We start from the raw sequence: 18,883 nt of genomic DNA on the forward strand, positions 1-18,883 counted from the left end.
AGAACATTAAGAGAACCCATGGACAAAAACATATCACCCTCTGGGTTTTATGTGTCCCACATTTCATATCCTCACATTCACAAAGTGAGACAACTAAAACCAACAAACCAAATTTGAATCAGAAATAAAGTGTGTTTAGCCAGAAATGACGTCTGATCATTACTAGAAGGTATTTTGTAGCTAAAACATTTTAAAAGTGCTACGAGGAACTTTTTTGTATTTCTGAAACAGTTTAATTTTTACTCTGATGGTCATAAATGACATATAACAGCAAACAAGACCATCAGTGCAAAGAATGCTATTTTTATATAGTTTTTCTTAATGCCTTTTTCATGGGTACGCTCACTCAGGAACAACAGTTGCCTATGTAAAAACACTACCGCTTTTGTACAAAGGGGGTGCAAGAATGAACAAAAACTCTTCTCCTGCCCAACGGACCACAATGGAAATAAGCCTTCGGGCTTTTTTGTGTTATCCCTGGCTATTTCTGTATTTTAATGTATGAAACAGAGTGCTGTTCATATTTTATATCAAATGGTCAGATAAAATCAATCAATCAACTGAAAGTTCCTTGGTGCACCTTTAAATATATAATTCAATTAAGCACAACTATTTACAAAAGTAATCTGATTAAAAATTAAGAATATTAATGAATAATATTACATGTGATCTGATTACAAATGTTACTGTTTTCAAAATGAATTACAAGTTATTATATTTAAAGGTAACACATGAAAGTAATAGGATGGGCTTTTGTACGTCCGTTGAACAATACTGTGACTCTTAACTGTGCGTGAGAGTGGATGAGATTAGAAATCAATTTATGAGATGTCTTTTTAAGATGGTAGATCTAAATCCCCTGATTTGAATCCATTCCAAATCCTCTGATGTTGTTGGCTTTATTGTGTGTTGGGCAGTATATCAATTCCCTGATATAATCCAGGTGGTGTGTGTGTGCCCTGATGACAGCTTAAATGACAGAGCCGAGCCTGTGCGTTTCACTGTGACAACCCATTAATGCGGCTGTGTAGTTAGAACGTTTCATTTAGGCTTCCCATGAAATATTCATTAGAGGGGAGATTGCCTACTTTGTCTCGCCTTCTCCCTCCTCCGCCTCCCCTCTCCCTCCAACTTCGTTTCACCCCTTCCTTTCCTTATCCGCGTGTGCCCACCTGTATCTCTTCATGTAAAGAAAAAGAAAAATTAAACCAACTCAGCGATACAAGAAAGCAGAAATCGTCCCCTTGAGGATATGTGGAACTATTTTTCTGTCCTTTACTGAATATAATCTTTTGCTTAGCACTGAAACAGCAAGCGACAGCTCACCTGTTTTGTGTGTACCGTACTACTGTACCTGTGCTTTATCTATCACTGTGTGTGTGTGTGTCTTTGCGCGTGCGTGTGTGTTATTTGTCACCTATATCACCATGGCTCCACATATAACTTCAAGCATCAATCCGGGCTCATTATTGGTTATCTGTCAGCTCCACTCTTCCAGCGTGCGGCAGTGCTAAACTTCTCCGTTAAAGCCCTGTGGGAGGTAAACACCATCAATAGTGCAAGATTTAACCGTCCCAAGGCGCATAATATATTCAAATACCTCTCTTCTGTTTCCTACGTCTTCTTCTATTTCTCCCATGAGATTTGTCCCGCTTCTCTCTGTCACAGATTTGCTTCTCTCTTTCCTTTTCAGATGCACCAGCACTATCCATGTGTCTTTGATATTTTTTTTTTACTTCCCCAGGCCTCTGTCTTTGTGCAGCTAAAAGATACTTGCCCTCCCCCCCCCCATCAGTCTTCTGACGGGGGACATAGTAATCCCTCACCTGCCTGCCTGTCTTTAAAGTAGATTTACCACACCGTTCATCATCCCCAACAAGAATTATTTCGCTTTTCTTGGCAAGATAACATTTCTTTTTGCAGGTATATTTTTCTATGGGATTGTTTGGGAGTGGTTCTCTGTGGATGGTACATCGATCCACCACTTTGGTCAAGACTGAAATATGTCAACAACTATCAGTCAGACAGGTTGACATGACATTTTATAAACATTTATGAAAGATGAATCCTATCCTGACTTTAGCAAATCCTTAACTTTAGTCTAACAAATCCTAACTTTCGAGACTTCAGTCCGAACAGACACGGATTTGATGGGCCTACATGATGTCTAATGTAGGCCAAGATTGTTGCCTCGAAATACATTCTATTTGGTTTTGTGAATACAGATTCCCCAATAATTTTTAAATTAGTTTGAAACGATGAAAGAGTAATTAAGTTTACTGGGCTACATAGAAAATAACTGTATTGTCAGTCACGTAATTTTCATTGCAGCCATTCTACATCGCTGTCTAAATGTTTAATGTCTAATCTTGAATCGTTTTCACTATCTCTTAAATGCAATTTCTGTCTAATCTTGATGTACTTTATGCCAATGTAAAGCACTTTGAATGGCCTTGTGTCTGAATTGTGCTATAGCCCTATAAATAAACTTGCGTTGCCTTGCCTAGCTGCACTATGAGGTTGAAATGTCTCAACATCTATTGGATAGATAAGCTTGACATTTGGTCCAGATATCATGAGGAATCCTAATCACATTGGTGATCCACTGAGTGCCACCAGCAGGCCAAAGTTTTCTCTATGGAATATCTCAACCATCTAGTATTAACCCAAAGGTTTGGATGAACATTAAGATTACAGATTACACCAAATGATTTAGTGGGTGATCTTCTGAGTTTTCTCTTAGCACCGCCATTAGTTTGACTTTTGTGGGTTTTTGTTCATCCTGACAACAAAGCAACCAACGGACTAAACAACCAACCAACATCCAACTAAATAACCCTAAGACATACTTGAATGGAATATCCAATGTGAACGTTGGTCCGAATAAAAATGAAATTGTTTACACAACTTGAAGGAAAAGTAGAAATACAGATTTTAAAACATATAAAGAGATAGTTCCGTATTTTTGAAGTGGGGTTGTATGGGGTACTTAGGCATAGTAAGTGTGTTACCTTATGGAGCTGGTGGTCAGCACAGCCATTTTAAGGAGTTTAGGGGAGATATCCCTGTAGCAGAAGTCAGCCTTGTATTGTTGCAGAGGGGGCCAGAAGATTTTTTTCCCCCCCCCACATACTATAAATGCTAGCTTAAAACCTAAATATCCCTTCAATTGTACGCTAAACTGAGATTTTTTCCACAGCTTTAGTTTGCTGCCAGACGTCCCTTTGTTTTTGTATCACTCATCCAATCAGCCTCTCGACTCAGAGCTACTGAGGATTATAAAAGAGACACAAGAAAACAAAAACAAACAGCTGTCTGGCAGCAAACTAAAGCTGTGGAAAGAATCTCAGAACAATTGAAGGGATATTTAGGTTTTAAGTTAGTATTTATATATGTTGAGAGAAAACGTTTTTCCTCTGGCCCCCTGTGCAACAGTATAAGGCTGACTTCTGCTACAGCGAAATCTCCCCTAAACTCTCCCGTTAAAATGACTGCGCTGACTGCCAGCTCCATAAGGTAACAGAATGACTATGCCTACAGTAAGTAGGCTACCCCATACAACCACTCTTCAAAAATACTGAACTATCCCCTTAAATAGAAAATCTACATGAAAAACCCGCTCAGTTACACCATGCTTTAAACCTTGATGAGGTCCCAGAAAAGTACATTACAAGTTAGGGAGCTTAAAACAGAAGTAGCTGATGGGAAAGGAAGCCAGAGAGATATTGAAAGTCTATCCCATAAATCTGCAGAGTGGCCTCCTCTCTGTCTCCATTCAGCTTATGTGTGTGTTCATGGATATAATATTCAAATTATTATTTACATTATTTTGTGTCATCACAACCTTGGTTCTCGCATTTTCTGGAATGTGAGTGAGTCATCCGTTAACTCCACTCAACCAGTTCAAGGACTATTGGAGCTGAAAGCGTATTGATCCACAGCTTTTATTCTTCTCCCCACTGGGCTCAAAGCTGCTAAAGTCCAGAGCCAAGGTGAAAGCATCCATCAGCCAAGCTTAGATCAGCAGATATACAATCCCACATCCCTCTCTGCCTGCCTGTCTGTCTGTGTCTGCCTGTCTGTCTGTGTCTGTCTGTCTGCCTGTCTGTCTGTATGTCTGGCTTCCTCTCAGCCGAAATGGTTTGGGGTTGTGGAGGAAGTTTCAAGAACCTTTCCTTTAATACAATTATTATCGTTAAAAGGTTCCACATAGAAAAAGTTTAATTAGTAAAAGTATCCAATATGCAGACCACAGTCTAACATTCAACATTATTTAAAAAATAAATAAAGGAAAAAGCAATACATATTAATAAAACTTGTGAAGCTAAAATCACATCACGATTAATGTTTTATCAATTGACAAATCGTTTGAGCTGTAGCCTACTCGTATACAGTTGGGTTGTTTAAAGCTATAGTGCCTAACTTCTGTCGCCCCCATGAGTAATCCTGAGTAATTACAACAACACCACCGAGACATCTACGTGATGTACGCCTTCGGTGATCGCTAATGGATTTGATTCCTTCTGCTGTACGTCCAGGTTTTTTCTGAGCAGTTGAACTGAAACATTTCTCGGGAGCTTCTTGAGCTGATCCACTAGTGTCTTGTGGCAGCCCCAGTTTGTAATCGCTGCCATAATGAGAAATACAGAGAGAGTTAAGTGGAGCTGATAGGCTTAATCAACTTTGTGTCAACTCATTTGGCACCGATATTCATTTGAAAAAGTTACTCACTATAGCTTTAAAATCTATAACAGAACATCGTATAAGCTTTTTTGGTGCAAAACTCATTATTTTGTAAAGTAACTAAAGCTGTTGGACCAATTGAGTGAAATAAAAAGTACGATATCTGCCTCTGAAACGTTGTTGAAGAAGTAGAAAGTGGCATGAAAAGAAATAACTCAATTAAAGTAGTCTTACAAATAGGCCTACTTCAAATTTGTAATTCGGCTAAGTACAGTAGCCTACCTGAGTATTAAATGTAGCCTACTGAGTTACTTTCCACTTGTTTCTCTCATCTCTCTCTCTCTCTCTCTCCCTCTCTCTCTGCTCGACTCTTAGCTCAGACTGATGTAGATGCTCCCGCTGACAGGAGGACACATTGTTGTATGTTGGACAGTCATCAGGGATCAGGCCAGCCTATAGAGCCACCGGAGCAGCGGCTACAGATCAACTTCACACTTCACAGCGGGTTGTGCGCGCGGCAGCTGAGCGCGACGAGTAGGAGGAGAGCGTTCAGTTTGGATCAGGTTTGGATAGAGGCGAGCCGCAGGGACCCGGAGTGGAGAGCTCTGTGCCGACCGTTAACGCTTTAAGAAGTCCTTCCTTTATCCGATGCTCGCAGAGAAGTCACATGAAGTCGTAGAAGAGCTGCGCGCACAGACCCGGAGGGCTCGGCTCGGTTCGGCGCGGCTGGTCTGGTAAGAACCTGAACAAACATGAAATCCACCAGCCAGGACCAGAGTCTGTCTGACTCCAGAGAACTGGACAGATCTTACGACCCACTAACAGGTATCGAGTTTTGACATATTTATTTTATTTTTGGATTATTTTTTTATATGGCAAATTGATTCATTTCTGTTTTCATTGCTGTTTGCTGGCCTGGTTTTGATTCCAAGTCACTAGCCTAATGAAGAAAGTTTGCTTTGGTTTTTCAAAAAAGGTAACCAGCCACATACAGCAGATTATTTGTCTGTCGGGCTCATCTCCTCCACAGTCACTAAAGGAGAATTTAATTCCTTTTCATCATCAGTCACTCTAGCTGCAGCTAGGGATCAAACTGAGAGAGGCTGGATGTGGACACGCAACCGTCCAAACAATCCAGCAGCCTCATCCTCATCACACAGGGAATTAGAGATTGATTTGACAGACAAGTTGAAGTCTACACCCTTGCTTTGGCCTGTTAAATAATAATATGTGCAAATGTTGCAGCCTGATTGTATCATCCATAGAGGTCCCTATCTGCTGCAGCAGCCTGCAGGTCGGCTCAAAACAGAAAGATTTGTGAAATGTGTTTGATGATAGTTCCTTGTAGGAAATAATGCAAAAACAAGCAAACATATTGCAGTACTTTTCATATTATTCTTTAATGCTGACTTAATGGCTGATGTATCAATCAGTTGGGGGTAATGGTTAACTGTTTAACATATTTATGGGAACAGACAAAGCCAAACAAGTAAATAAAAAGTGTTTGCTTCCTCTTTTTCATTGTAAATTCAATCTATTTGGTTTATTGATCCGACAAAATAAGTCATTTATAAGACGTCCCTTTGGCATATTGCATTGGACTTTCAAACTAAAAACGATTAATAGATTGTGAAGTTGCAGCTCTAAACAACATATGAAATGCACTGTGGTGATAGTTGATATTGCAGTGGTGAATGTTGCCGCTGGAATGACAGAGAAAAAAAACACTTGTGCATCACAAACATGTGAGAACAATGTAGTGTTGTTGCAAAAAGATGCCTGATTATCAGTGTGGTCCCATAGTGGACATACTGTATTCACACTGAAAAAGAACTAAAGTGGAGAGGAAAGGGAACAGAACTCAACAGAAGACACTTGTCCCTCTTTCTTGTCATCTAAAATGATACCTGCCAATGTGTGTCTTTATGTTCTCCTCTATTTGTCATTGTCAGACTGGTCAATGTTTTAATTTCCTCATGAGAGCCTGTAAAGACAAGCCTCTTGAGAGATAAGAGTCAGCATCTAATTGTTCGTCTCTCTCTCTGTCTCTCTCTCTCTTTAACACACACACACACACACACACACACACACACACACACACACACACACACACACACACACACACACACACACACACGCTGGTCTGACATCCCAGTGACAACTTCCAAAAATAGTCTTTTCCTTTTAAAAATGACAAAATAAATGTGTAAAAATAACCGCTTAGAGTGCTGCTCCTAGTCGGTTTGCCAGATGTTCCCAAACACATCCACTTCAAATGGACAGACGGTATAAAGATAAAGGTTTATTTACAGTAATGGCCCGGTCGTTGTTGTTGCCAGCACAATAGCCAGTGGTGATATCCATTCAGCAGCAGGCTAACCAAACAGTGAACAGGTGCGTTAACACAAGAGACACAAACAGACCTTTTCATTTCTAAAGTGAAGCACAGAGACGTTGTGGCGCTCAACAGCATTGAGCAGGAAAAACCTGCAGCTTTGACTGTTCAACTCTATCTGCCCCAAAACAACAACAGCCAACAGGTCTGTAAAGCAAACTGATGAAGGGAACAGCAGCTATACTAAGGCATCCCAAAGATTCATCAGCTATTACGCAAACACATGTACAGGAGGTCCACATGCAGCTGTGAACTGTGTTCTTCATACAGTATAGATATACTGAATATTTTTCAGGTCATCACTTGCCATGTTATGTGGAGGGACAGGGTTTCCTTTATTTGATAATTTTTTAAGTGATCGCTCTACATTTTGAGAAATCTGCTTTTTTACTTTCATTTATATCTGTACGGTAGATATGAAGCTACAGTGGGCAGACATTTAGCCTGGCTATTATGACTGACTGACAACTGAAATTTTTTGTAGCGTGCTCAAGGTTTATTCTCCCTACCGAATGCATCAAAAAATGTCACAAATAACAAAGATATAACCTTTATGTAACAAGGTTACATGGCAGCTTTCAACAGGGAAGCCCCTCACTGCCAAATATAATTTGTTATTGCCAAATGGAGTTTGCAGTAGTCTTCACTAATGAAGATTGTTGTTTTTATATCACTGTTATCTAACAGATAATCTGATCCGTCTGCCTCTTTTTGAGGACACATGAGGTGAAATGAATTGATAAATAAACCTCTGTAACAATAACTGTGGCGCTCACAATGTCAGCGGAAGAAACAAAGTGTGCGTTGAAACACGTTAGGGTGGTGTGTGTGTGTGTGTGTGTGTGTGTCCATGGTTTGTATAAAACTGATGTCTATAATCTGAACCATGTCCCTCTGAGGGATTATGGTTGGCACGGAGGCTGTTGCCCGGGCAACATTAGCTCACAAACAGCGCTGTCTGACCCTTCTTAAACCCTGACCTCCCGACTGTAAACAAAAGGAAGGGTGGAGGAAGGGGCTTTGTGTTTTGTGGGTAATAAATCATTGAATTATTCTTATTCTTATGTGTGTGTTTTTTTTTTTTTACAGATTAATGATTATCTAATACAGTGGATCACAAATCCACACTCATAAAAAAAGGTTTTCTCTTAAATTTACTCAAACCTGCTGACATATACTCACTATTTCTTTTTAGCCCATTTTCCAAAATTAAAATTAACGTTTGGCTAGAAAGTTGTGTCCCCTACGACCCACTCTGTGATTTCTTGATAGATATGTGTCTCATTGTAAACCCATGAAAGTCTTATATAAGGTCATGGAAATGATACCACGTTGGGAGGCTGTACACCTTCTGTGATTACATTATTCCCTTGAGTCAATATTTTCAAAATTTCACACAAATGATTTTGCCAGAAGCTTGCCTGGGTGATAGTGTTGATTGATTTAATACTAATACTGTAGGTTGTATTTATTTAGCGCTTTTCTAGAAACTCAAAGTCAAATTAGACCCACCTCAGAAGTTTGAGTTAATATTCAGATCTATTATGTCTGCCCTTCAAATGAACTGAAATAGCCGACTGTCTACTTAACCTGCTGAGGAGGTTCCGGACTTTATAAAGTCCTCAAAAAACAACTTATAAGTATCACCTATTGTAAAGAGGCGAGGACTCCTCTTCAAATGTCTTGCCGCTTCCATTTTACAAATGTCTCTATTGCTCTCAGTCTCTCGCTTTTGTCCTTCCACGGTTCAATTATTTCCTGCTTGAGCTGCACCAGTGGATAAAAGGTGTGGATAAAGGAGTCTTGAAGTGTATTAACAACAGCTGAGAGGAGTGTATTGATCTTCCCCAGATGGCTGCAATTGATTGACACATTCAAAGTCACAGTGGGTCTCCAGACTGAGCTATTCATCCACAACTCAGTCAAAGCCTGGAGATGTCTCATGTTGGGTTTGTGCAGTGTGGGACAGTTAAATGTTAATGTTATGTCATGCAACAAGCTCTGGAAACATAAAGTCACCTCACAGAGCTGATAGCTAAGCATTTGCACACCGTAACAGTATTAACAAAATCCTCCGTGCTTAGGAAGCATTACAATAACATTCAAATATCTGGGATCAATGCCCGGCACTCTATTACTTCCAAAAATAGAGATGAAATAAACAGTGTGGCATGTTGTTTAGTTGTCTTTCTGAGAAATGGTTGTCAACTTTTATTATTCTGCATCAAAAGCTGAATCATCAGTGTCATCCTTCTGTGTGTGTGTGTGTGTGTGTGTGTGTGTGTGCGTGTGTGTGTGTGTGTGTGTGTGTGTATGGTGTGTGTGTGTGTGTGTGTGTACGTGTGTGTGTGTGTGTGTACGTGTGTTTGTGTGTGCGTGTTCAAGAGGCCTCGTAAAGCTTTGTTTGTTTTTCCATAGTTGTGCAGCTGCTCAGTTTGATAGCTTGATTGACATAAAGGTGGAGTTTTTCTTCCCACAGAAAGAAAATATATTAATAATTCATGTTTTTTTTATATAGAAGCTTTATGCACATCTTCTGCAGATTTGAAAATTCCCCCCTCACACAACAAGAAGGAAACATTTAAAAGTAAGGCCTGTGTTTTAATGAATGCTACTGATATGCCCTTAAGCAAAACATTTAGTCCCCATGTGCAGCTGTTCTTAGATGTTAATTTGTGAGTTAGACTATACAGTATGTTTCTGTCTGTGCTGCTACTGCTGTGTATATGGCTGTCATTTTAATCAGTGTTTACTTTGCCTTACTGATAAACATTTTCTGAGTTTCTTAGAGGCTGAACATGAGCTGAATATCACAGGCTTCCTCTTTGGACAGCAGCGAGAGCAAGTTGTATCATCAATTACACTTTTAAAATAGCCAACAGGTTGCTCCAACTGTCTGCTTTGCTTTCTTGCAGTGCTTATACTGGCTAACTATGTGTACATATGCCCTGCTTTCCCAATCACATACTCTTTCTTATCACTTTACTAGCAGCTGACCATTAAAAGTAGGGGAGAGTGGCCTAAGTTGTGCGGTTGGGGAAGTGTGCAATCCCTTGTTTCTAGAAAACCATAGAAGAAATTGGAAATGTGACCACATATTTAAGAAGAGCCATCCATTTGACTCATCCTGTAAAGAGGGGAGACACATGGAATAAGATATAAGCACATTTAAGCTCAAAAAACTGTTTTTTGCCTTTCAAAGTAAAATTTCCATGATCATGGTTTTTTGATTATTGTGTCTGAACAATTATAGATACGTTTGAAAACATTTGACACATGTTTTAGTGCTTTAGTATTAGTATGCTACACTTTGTGTCAATATAGTTAGCACGATGTCAGCCCTAAACTGCTGCATCATGCCTATTATTCAAAATTCTGGGGTTGGGGTGATTTGTGCCAAAGGGCCTATGTGAGTTATAAGTAAGTAAGTAAGTAAGTAAGTAAGTAAGTAAGTAAGTAAGTAAGTAAGTAAGTAAGTAAGTAAGTAAGTAAGTAAGTAAGTAAGTAAGTAAGTAAGTAAGTAAGTAAGTAAGTAAGTAAGTAAGTAAGTAAGTAAAATATATTTATAAAAGCACATTTATGACAGTTTGCACTGTCCAAAGTGCTGTACATAGTGCATTCAGTAGATAAACAATGAATGTAAAATAACAATAACAAAAATAAAAGACATAAAGCCCATACATCCACAAATATAAACAAAGATAGTAGTGCAGAGGTAAGATTGTTAATGGGGAGGAAAAACCAGGGTGTATAGATGGGTTTTGAGCCTTGATTTAAAGGCAGAAATGGAGGGGGAATCACATTTGCCAGGTGGCAGTCACAAGCACAGAGCAACTAGTGCGAAGTACATTTCTGAGAGTTGTGCCAGTGGCATGGCTGTATACGCTGGTCACCAAAAAGAAAGTGATTGTCTACAGTAGCTCAAAAGAGACTGACATCTCCATTCCACTTAACGACACCACTGATGAGAGTTCAGATGGCCAGAAAGATGATAATGGTGACTTTGTCATTATGAGCTTTGCAGGCAAAACCACCTAGATCTGCTAGGCCTTGTTTAAGAAAATTGACCTTCAATCTTTGTAAAATATTTACTTTAAATAAACCTTAAATAAGTAATTGTCTTATGGATTTGTCTTGCATTACAGTTTATGAGATATATATCAATGGCACAATTTACCCCATGGTATTCTCTCTTGTGGCACAACTTACACCACACCGGGGGCAAGTTGTGCCACAAGACAACTTTTTTCCGAAATTTATATTTCTTAAACAGTTTATTCCAGATCCAAAGTTTTTATTGGCAGGGATGCACAACATCCTGAAATATACAGTATCTCACAAAAGTGAGTACACCCCTAACATTTCTTCAAATATTTCATTATATCTTTCCATGCGACAACACTGAATAAATGACACTTTGATACAATGTCAAGTAGTCAGTGTACAGCTTGTATAACAGTGTAAATTTACCGTCCCCTCAAAATAACTCGACACACAGCCATTAATGTCTAAACTGTTGGCAACAAAAGTGAGTACACCCCTAAGAAAAAATGTCCAAATTGGGCCCAAAGTGTCAATATTTTGTTTTGCCATCATTATTTTCTATCACTGCCTTAACCCTCTTGGGCATGTAGTTCACTAGAACTTCACAGGTTGCAACTGGAACCCTCTTCTACCCATTCATGACGACATCAAGGAGCTGGTGGATATTAGAGTCCTTGCGCTCCTCCATCTCCCGTTTGAGGATGCCCCAAAGATGCTCAATAGGGTTTAAGACTGGAGACATGCTTGGCCAGTCCATAACCTTTACCCTCAGCTTCTTTAGCAAGCCAGTGGTCGTTCGGAGGTGTGTTTGGGGTCGTTATCATGTTGCAGTACTGCCCTGCGGCCCAGTTTATGAAGGGAGGGGATCATGCTCTGCTTCAGTATGTCACAGTACATGTTAGAATTCAATGAACTGTAGATCCCCAGTGCTGGCAGCACTCATGCAGCCCCAGACCATGACACTCCAACCACCATGCTTGACTCTAGGCAAGACACACTTGTCTTTGTACTCCTCACCTGGTTGCCGCTCCACACTCTTAACACCATCTGAACCAAATAAATGTATTTTGGTCTCATCAGACCACAGGACATGGTTGCAGTAATCCATGTCCGTAGTCTGTTTGTCTTCAGCAAACTTTTTGTGGGGTTTCTTGTGCATCATCTTTAGAATAGGCTTCCTTCTGGGATGACAGCCATGCAGACCAGTATGATGCAGAGTGCGGCGTATGGTCTGAGCACTGACAGGTTGACCCCCACCCCTTCAAGCCCTTCAGCAATGCTGGCAGCACTCATACGTCTATTTTCCAAAGCCAACCTCTGTGTACGACGCTGACCACGTGCACTCAACCTTCGTAAACTGGGCCGCAGGGTGGTATTGCAACATGATAACGACCCCAAACACACCTCCAAGACGACCAGTGGCTTGCTAAAAAAGCTGAGGGTAAAGGTTATGGCCTGGCCAAGCATGTCTCCAGACCTAAACCCTATTGAGCATCTTTGGGGCATCCTCAAACAGAAGGTGGAGGAGCGCAAGGTCTTTAATATCCACCAGCTCTGTGATGCTGTCATAAATGGGTGGAAGAGGGTTCCAGTTTCAACCTGTGAAGCTCTAGTGAACTACATGCCCAAGAGGGTTAAGGCAGTGCTGGAAAATAATGGTGGCCACACAAAATATTTACACTTTGGGCCCGATTTGTAAATTTTTTCTAAGGGGTGTACTCACTTTTGTTGCCAGCAGTTTAGACATTAATGGCTGTGTGTCGAGTTATTTTGAGGGGACAGTAAATTTACACTGTTATACAAGCTGTACACTGACTACTTTACATTGTATCAAAGTGTCATTTATTCAGTGTTGTCCCATGGAAAGATATAAAGAAAAATGTGAAGAAATGTGAGGGGTGTACTCACTTTTGTGAGATACTGTATGTACATATTTGAGTTGGAGACATAACTGTCAAGGCCTCACTTTAAAATCATTTTGAGTAAAAAGTTGCACAACTTAGGCCACTCTCCCCTACTTAGTTTGCATACAGGTGGGACATACTTTTTCTCATAACATCGTGCCATGAACTTGACTCTTCAGCTTATGTATCCTTTGCTGCATTGCTCTGATTGTTTTCACTTGAAGGTTCAGTTGATGTGACATGACTTCCTTTGCGCAGTGGATTGTGGGTTAGAACTACCGAAAAAGCATGCTGGTTTACACCTATGGTTTGCACACTAAATATTGCCTTTGACATCATGTATTGGGACATCCTGAATATTTTTCTACTGTACTAAATAGCAGGGAAGTATTGGGATTGGAATGCACCCAAGTTTGTAATTTCTCTTACTTGAAGGCCTTTAGCATTGGTCCAAGTGACTGTAGTTAAACAGAGCCCTCTTGTGGCAGTAGGGACACATGACTGGGGATGCATCTGATGTTGAACAAAGTAATACACTCATCTTATTTTAGATCAACATTTACAGGATGCATTTTGGGATTATTTCAGACACAATTTTCATCCCTTTGAATGTCTGCCCTTACTTAAAGGAAATTCAAATGAAGTAACAACAACCACAACAACTGGTTGTGTGAGCTTATGTCATTTTAAAATCAGATCCATAGTGGAAAGAAACCAGGAAGTGCCTGTGATGGTCACGTATGTAATTGGAAAACAATGGACAGATAACACAGGAAAATCAGTCATCAGAGAAGATTATTGACCAATAATAAACTCACTTCCTCTTTGATTTTGACGAACTGGATGACCGGCCCTCGTCAGCGTTGGAGGGAAGAGTTCAGAGGAAAGAAATACAAAGTTGGGACATCTGATTCTGAGATATTGTTGACTGTACTGACAAAATGTCTCCAGGTTATTTAAAGCTTTAGAGATGAGAAGTAAGAAGTAATGCATAATGTATGTTATTTAGTGGCTGAGGGTTAGTCATACAAGTTTAAATATCCTGTTGAATAATTGAGTGTGAAGGGAACATGTTGAATATGATATGTTAATGTAAGTGGTGCGCAGACAGCGTTGTCCATATTCAGTTTCATGGTTTTTATGAAATGACAGGTAGCCGTGGCTGCTTGTGTGTTGCACACAGGTTGCAGGTGTATTACAATCCTTATGTTTTTCTAATAGCTAGAGTGGTGTCATGATGTTGTGTCTGTAATAGGACCACAATGGTGGGAGTCTGGTCTCTATTTTGGCACGAGTCAACACAATGTGTGTGTGTGTGTGTGTGTGTGTGTGTGTGTGTGTGTGTGTGTGTGTGTGTGTGTGTGTGTGTGTGTTTGACTTACAGTAAGTCATTTAATGACACACACTAGACCAGTTGATTGGGGACTGACAACTTGTGCAAATGTGGACAAAAGCTGGTCCCCAGTTGGTAAAAAGCTGATATTTAATGTCAGTGGGGAAGGCTTTTGGGTTAAGATTAGTCTGGTTATGGTGAGGGTAAGTCTTTAAGTAATAAATGTAAGTCTATGTAAATCCCCAAAAGTGACCCAAGACAACATGTGTGTGTCAAACATAGAGAATTCTGTTATAAATGTTGTAGTAGAACGTTTCCAAAGACACCAACTGTGCCTTGCTAAATTTTAAGAAAATCTGTATTAGATGATGGTCATTACATCTCATTTTCATTTGATTGAATGGTGCGGCCATTCTAAAACAAAGTGGAGTCTGGTGCATCACTCAGTTCTTTTGACATTTGTGAAGTTACTTCCATGTAAGAGAAAACGTTGTCTTATGGGGACTAATTCTGTCTCTCCACCACAAAGATTCAAACTGAAGATGGTGAACATGATCAACAACACAATACCTGTTAAACATGTTAGCAGGTTTAATGCATGTTAGCATTGTTATTATGAGCATCATAAGCATTTAGAGCAGCTGGCCTAAACTCATTTAACAACTTCCTCATACAGGAAATCAATAGTCATTTATATTTATTAAGATTGTGATTCAAGTCAAAAATTGCCATTTTACTGTAATTGTGTGAAATCCCTTGACAGTCCCCCCCCCCATTTGTACCAGAGAAGCTGATGTTGTGGGACAAACACGGATCTTAAATTGATTCAGTTGGAATGAATCCCTGTCACATCAAACAAATCTCAAATGTGGCCATTCATCTATCTTTTAAAAGATCTTGTATTTCAAGAAACATCTTGGGTATATAAAAGATTAAAAAAAAAAACATGTCTTCTATTCAAAGTATATGTGAAAAGAAATGACTTTGAAACGTTTACATCACACCCTGCATGACCTGTCTGTATCCCAGAGCTCAGAGTTGAGTCATGTGTCGTGTCAATCACATGTTGGACCTTCTCCAAACAGCTTTGATCAGATGGGTCGCTCTGGTTCAAAGCCAGGTCAGCAAACTAATTCGCAAACGGAATAGTTATTCAAAGTATTTGGCATCTCGTCATTGAAAATGGTCTTTCCTTATGTGGGTCACTCAATCTGCCTCTAATCTCTGCTGTGGTTGGTTGTGTTCCAGGTAATCCTCCATCCAAAACCAATAAGAAGAGCATAAAGCAGCGCTTCCTCAAACTTCTCCCCTGCTACCATTCTGGATCCGGCTCTTCAGTCAATCAAGGCAAGGACAAGAAGTCCAACATCGTCAGTCGGACTCTTCTTCATAGTATTTCAGCCACTAATAGAGAATGAAATACTGATGCTTTTACACATTGCCCCTCATACGTTCCCTTCTTTCTCAGGGGGGGATGTGGTCTTTGGAGGCCTACAAAACATTATTTTGAACCAAAATATTCACTATGACTTATTTTCTTTATTTTTACATGAGTAAGATATATCCTATTTGATCTTTGAAAATTTTAAAAATAGTGTGAATCTCTCTCGTAACCTTTGGGTGCAACGTCAAAAGGTCAACCAAACTAGCGTACTGCCGCTAGGTATACGTGTGTCTGGTGCCTCGCTTTTATGTGTCTAGACTAAAACACATATGGTTCACATATACTGTACATTTGATTTCAACTTATACTATAAATGCAGCTTCTGTTCACAGAGTTAGTCTCTCTCAAAATATATGTATGTGTTTATGTAGGAATGAGAGCATCATGCACACACATTGATACAAGTAAAGTAAAAGGGGGCCCATGGACTGGACATTTTGCAGGGGCCCAGCCAATTGTGTGGACGGACCTGCCATGCTGTATCTCAGAGGATAAGGATTGCTTCTCTCCCCTCTTATCAGGTAGTGTAACCAGTGATGCTGAACAGTCCACAGTGTGCTACAGACCGGATGGGCTGGACCAGCTCGTACAGCAGACCAACTTCAGCAAGAGAGAGCTACAGGTCCTCTACCGGGGATTTAAAAATGTCAGTCAAAGATTGCTATAGATCTTTTTTTTTCCCTCTCTTTCAATGGACCCTGTATATGAACATGGAGATTATTGAGATGATCTGTATGCCTGAGAAATTGTGTGTGAGTTTTTTGTCTTTTCTCTCCCCCCCTCATTTCCACAGGAGTGTCCCAGCGGCGTGGTGAATGAAGAGACTTTTAAGGGCATTTACTCCCAGTTCTTCCCTCAAGGAGGTCAGTGAGTTTATTTTTTTTAGATATATAACATTAATTTCACCAAAAATCTATCAGCTTTTTTTGTGGTATTCAATTATCAAGAGTCCAAGAAGGAGCTGCTCTCTAAACCAGTAGGAGTTTTGCACTGCATGAGGCAAGATCTTCAGGCATCTTTTAGCGTGGCCAGATTCACAATCAGGTGATCATGTGTCATGGCCTTTGTTGAACAGTTTGCAGGTCTCAAGGCAAAATGCCAGATAAGATCGCTGTTTGTTCAGTTCACACCCACTACTTTACGCTGTGCTCATCAGAGAATCCCTCCGCTTTAGTCTTTGTTTACTCTATGGGTTCAATACAAAATTGAGTTTGTACAATGATTGTATAAACAATCCTTTTGTAAACCTGCGTGTGTAGAAGGGAGTTGTACTTGTAAATAAAATGGCTCTCTTTATTTTCTCTTCCTTCCAGATTCAAACATGTATGCACATTTCCTCTTTGAAGCTTTTGACACCAACAACAACGGAGCGGTCAACTTTGAGGTGAATTTTCCATCCCTTCACTCTCTGCTGTCCTTACCGACGCTCTACCTTCATTTCACTTCTGTAGCTGCAATTCTCTACAAAACCACGTCCGTCCATGTGGAATAACTGTTTCTACTCCATTTGCTGTGTTTAAATACACAAGATACATGTTTCATATGGACTTTCCGGGACACACCCACACACACACTCAAGGTTGACTTAGAAATCTTAATCTCCTTCAAATCTCCTTCTCTTCAATACACTTCAATATGTTACTCCTTACAATATGTTGGTGTCAGAATCACATATCGCTAGACATGCAGTATCAAATTGATACTTAAAAAAAAAGTGATACTATAACCTTCCTGATCAGTTTTCTTTTCCTGGCTGTAGGACTTTGTCATAAGTCTGTCCATCATCTTGAGAGGCTCCATCACTGAGAAACTCAACTGGGCCTTTAATATGTACGATCTCAACAAAGACGGCTGCATCACCAGGGAGGTACTTCAACAATTTGGACTCTCTCTCTCTCTCTCTCTCTCTCTCTCTCTCTCTCTCTCTGTCTCATTCTTTTTTGGCAGCTCTAGCTGATGCTTGATTTTGTTTGATATTTCTGTGTGTCCAGGAGATGACAGATATCATGCACTCCATCTATGACATGATGGGGAAGCATACCTACCCCAACATGAAGGACAGCGCTGCCAAGGATCACGTTGACAACTTTTTCATGGTAAAACACAAGCGCATCATCAAAGATACCCACATCTCCCAACACTCAACTCAAAGTGCTCCATTCATTGTATGATTTGATTTGATTCAGCAATGTTTGCAATGTTAGCATTCGGTGCAAAAAACTGGGTGTGACTGTGAACTAGGGGTGAACCCGAACAATGGACTGTTCTGCGATTCGATGGAAGGAGCCCGTTTTGACTGTTAATCTCAAAGTGGAAGAGTCACAAAAGGTGGTTATGAAACAATCAAAAAAGTAGTAAAATAAATTCATATGCTGAGTCAAGAAATCAAACCTTAATTCTGTGCGTGATTCAGCCTCTCCGCCTAGTGTGAATAAAATGCAAGACAATGTTGCTAACAAGAAAATCAATGAGCTATGAGCAGAAAAAAGCAACAACAAAAAAACATGATTCGACCATTTGTCGAGTACAGGCATGATTCGACCAATCAGATTCAACTATGTAAATTCTTAGTCGGGGACACCCTTAGTGTGAACACAACTGTTTGTTTACAAGAACGCTCGACAGGGGAGGGGTGACTTTAAATATCCTTCTTAACAACGGTGCCCGTGTGTTTGATTTTTTTTCTCCAGAAAATGGACAAGAACAACGACGGTGTGGTCAGCATCGAGGAGTTCTTGGAGACGTGCCAAAAGGTGTCCTGCATCAAATGTTCTCTCAACCATTTCAAAAGCACATTGACAGACCCCCTTTCAATCTGCAGCCTTTCTCTGTTTAACTTTGTCTCTTTGTTTCTTCTCCCTTCAGGATGAAAACATCATGCAGTCCATGCACATGTTTGACAATGTGATCTGAGGCTTTGGTGAACACAGACAGGAGATCTTTCCTCCTCTCTGCAGCTTGTTTACAGCCATTCAGCCCTCGGCCAGAGTGGACCATGTTTCTTGGCCTAAACTGAGTGACACAGGGTGCAGTGACCTACGGATATTTACCAAATACCATACCCCACTTTCTTGACATTT

At 40.1% G+C, this 18,883-nt stretch overlaps 1 protein-coding gene across 1 annotated transcript; it reads left to right on the forward strand.

The window, feature by feature from the left end:
• Positions 1-5,435: 5,435 nt before the first annotated feature.
• On the forward strand, positions 5,436-18,716 carry LOC307252537 (A-type potassium channel modulatory protein KCNIP2-like; the record flags this gene model as incomplete). Its single annotated transcript, XM_080030234.1, has 9 exons — positions 5,436-5,508; positions 15,608-15,706; positions 16,325-16,449; positions 16,597-16,666; positions 17,117-17,187; positions 17,563-17,670; positions 17,795-17,899; positions 18,494-18,556; positions 18,669-18,716. 9 exons carry the CDS (start codon positions 5,436-5,438, stop codon positions 18,714-18,716), a joined length of 762 nt encoding a protein of 253 aa, XP_079886360.1.
• Positions 18,717-18,883: the final 167 nt, after the last annotated feature.

Source organism: Ammodytes marinus, assembly GCF_949987685.1.
Source record: "Ammodytes marinus genome assembly, chromosome: 6".
NCBI lineage: Eukaryota > Metazoa > Chordata > Actinopteri > Uranoscopiformes > Ammodytidae > Ammodytes > Ammodytes marinus.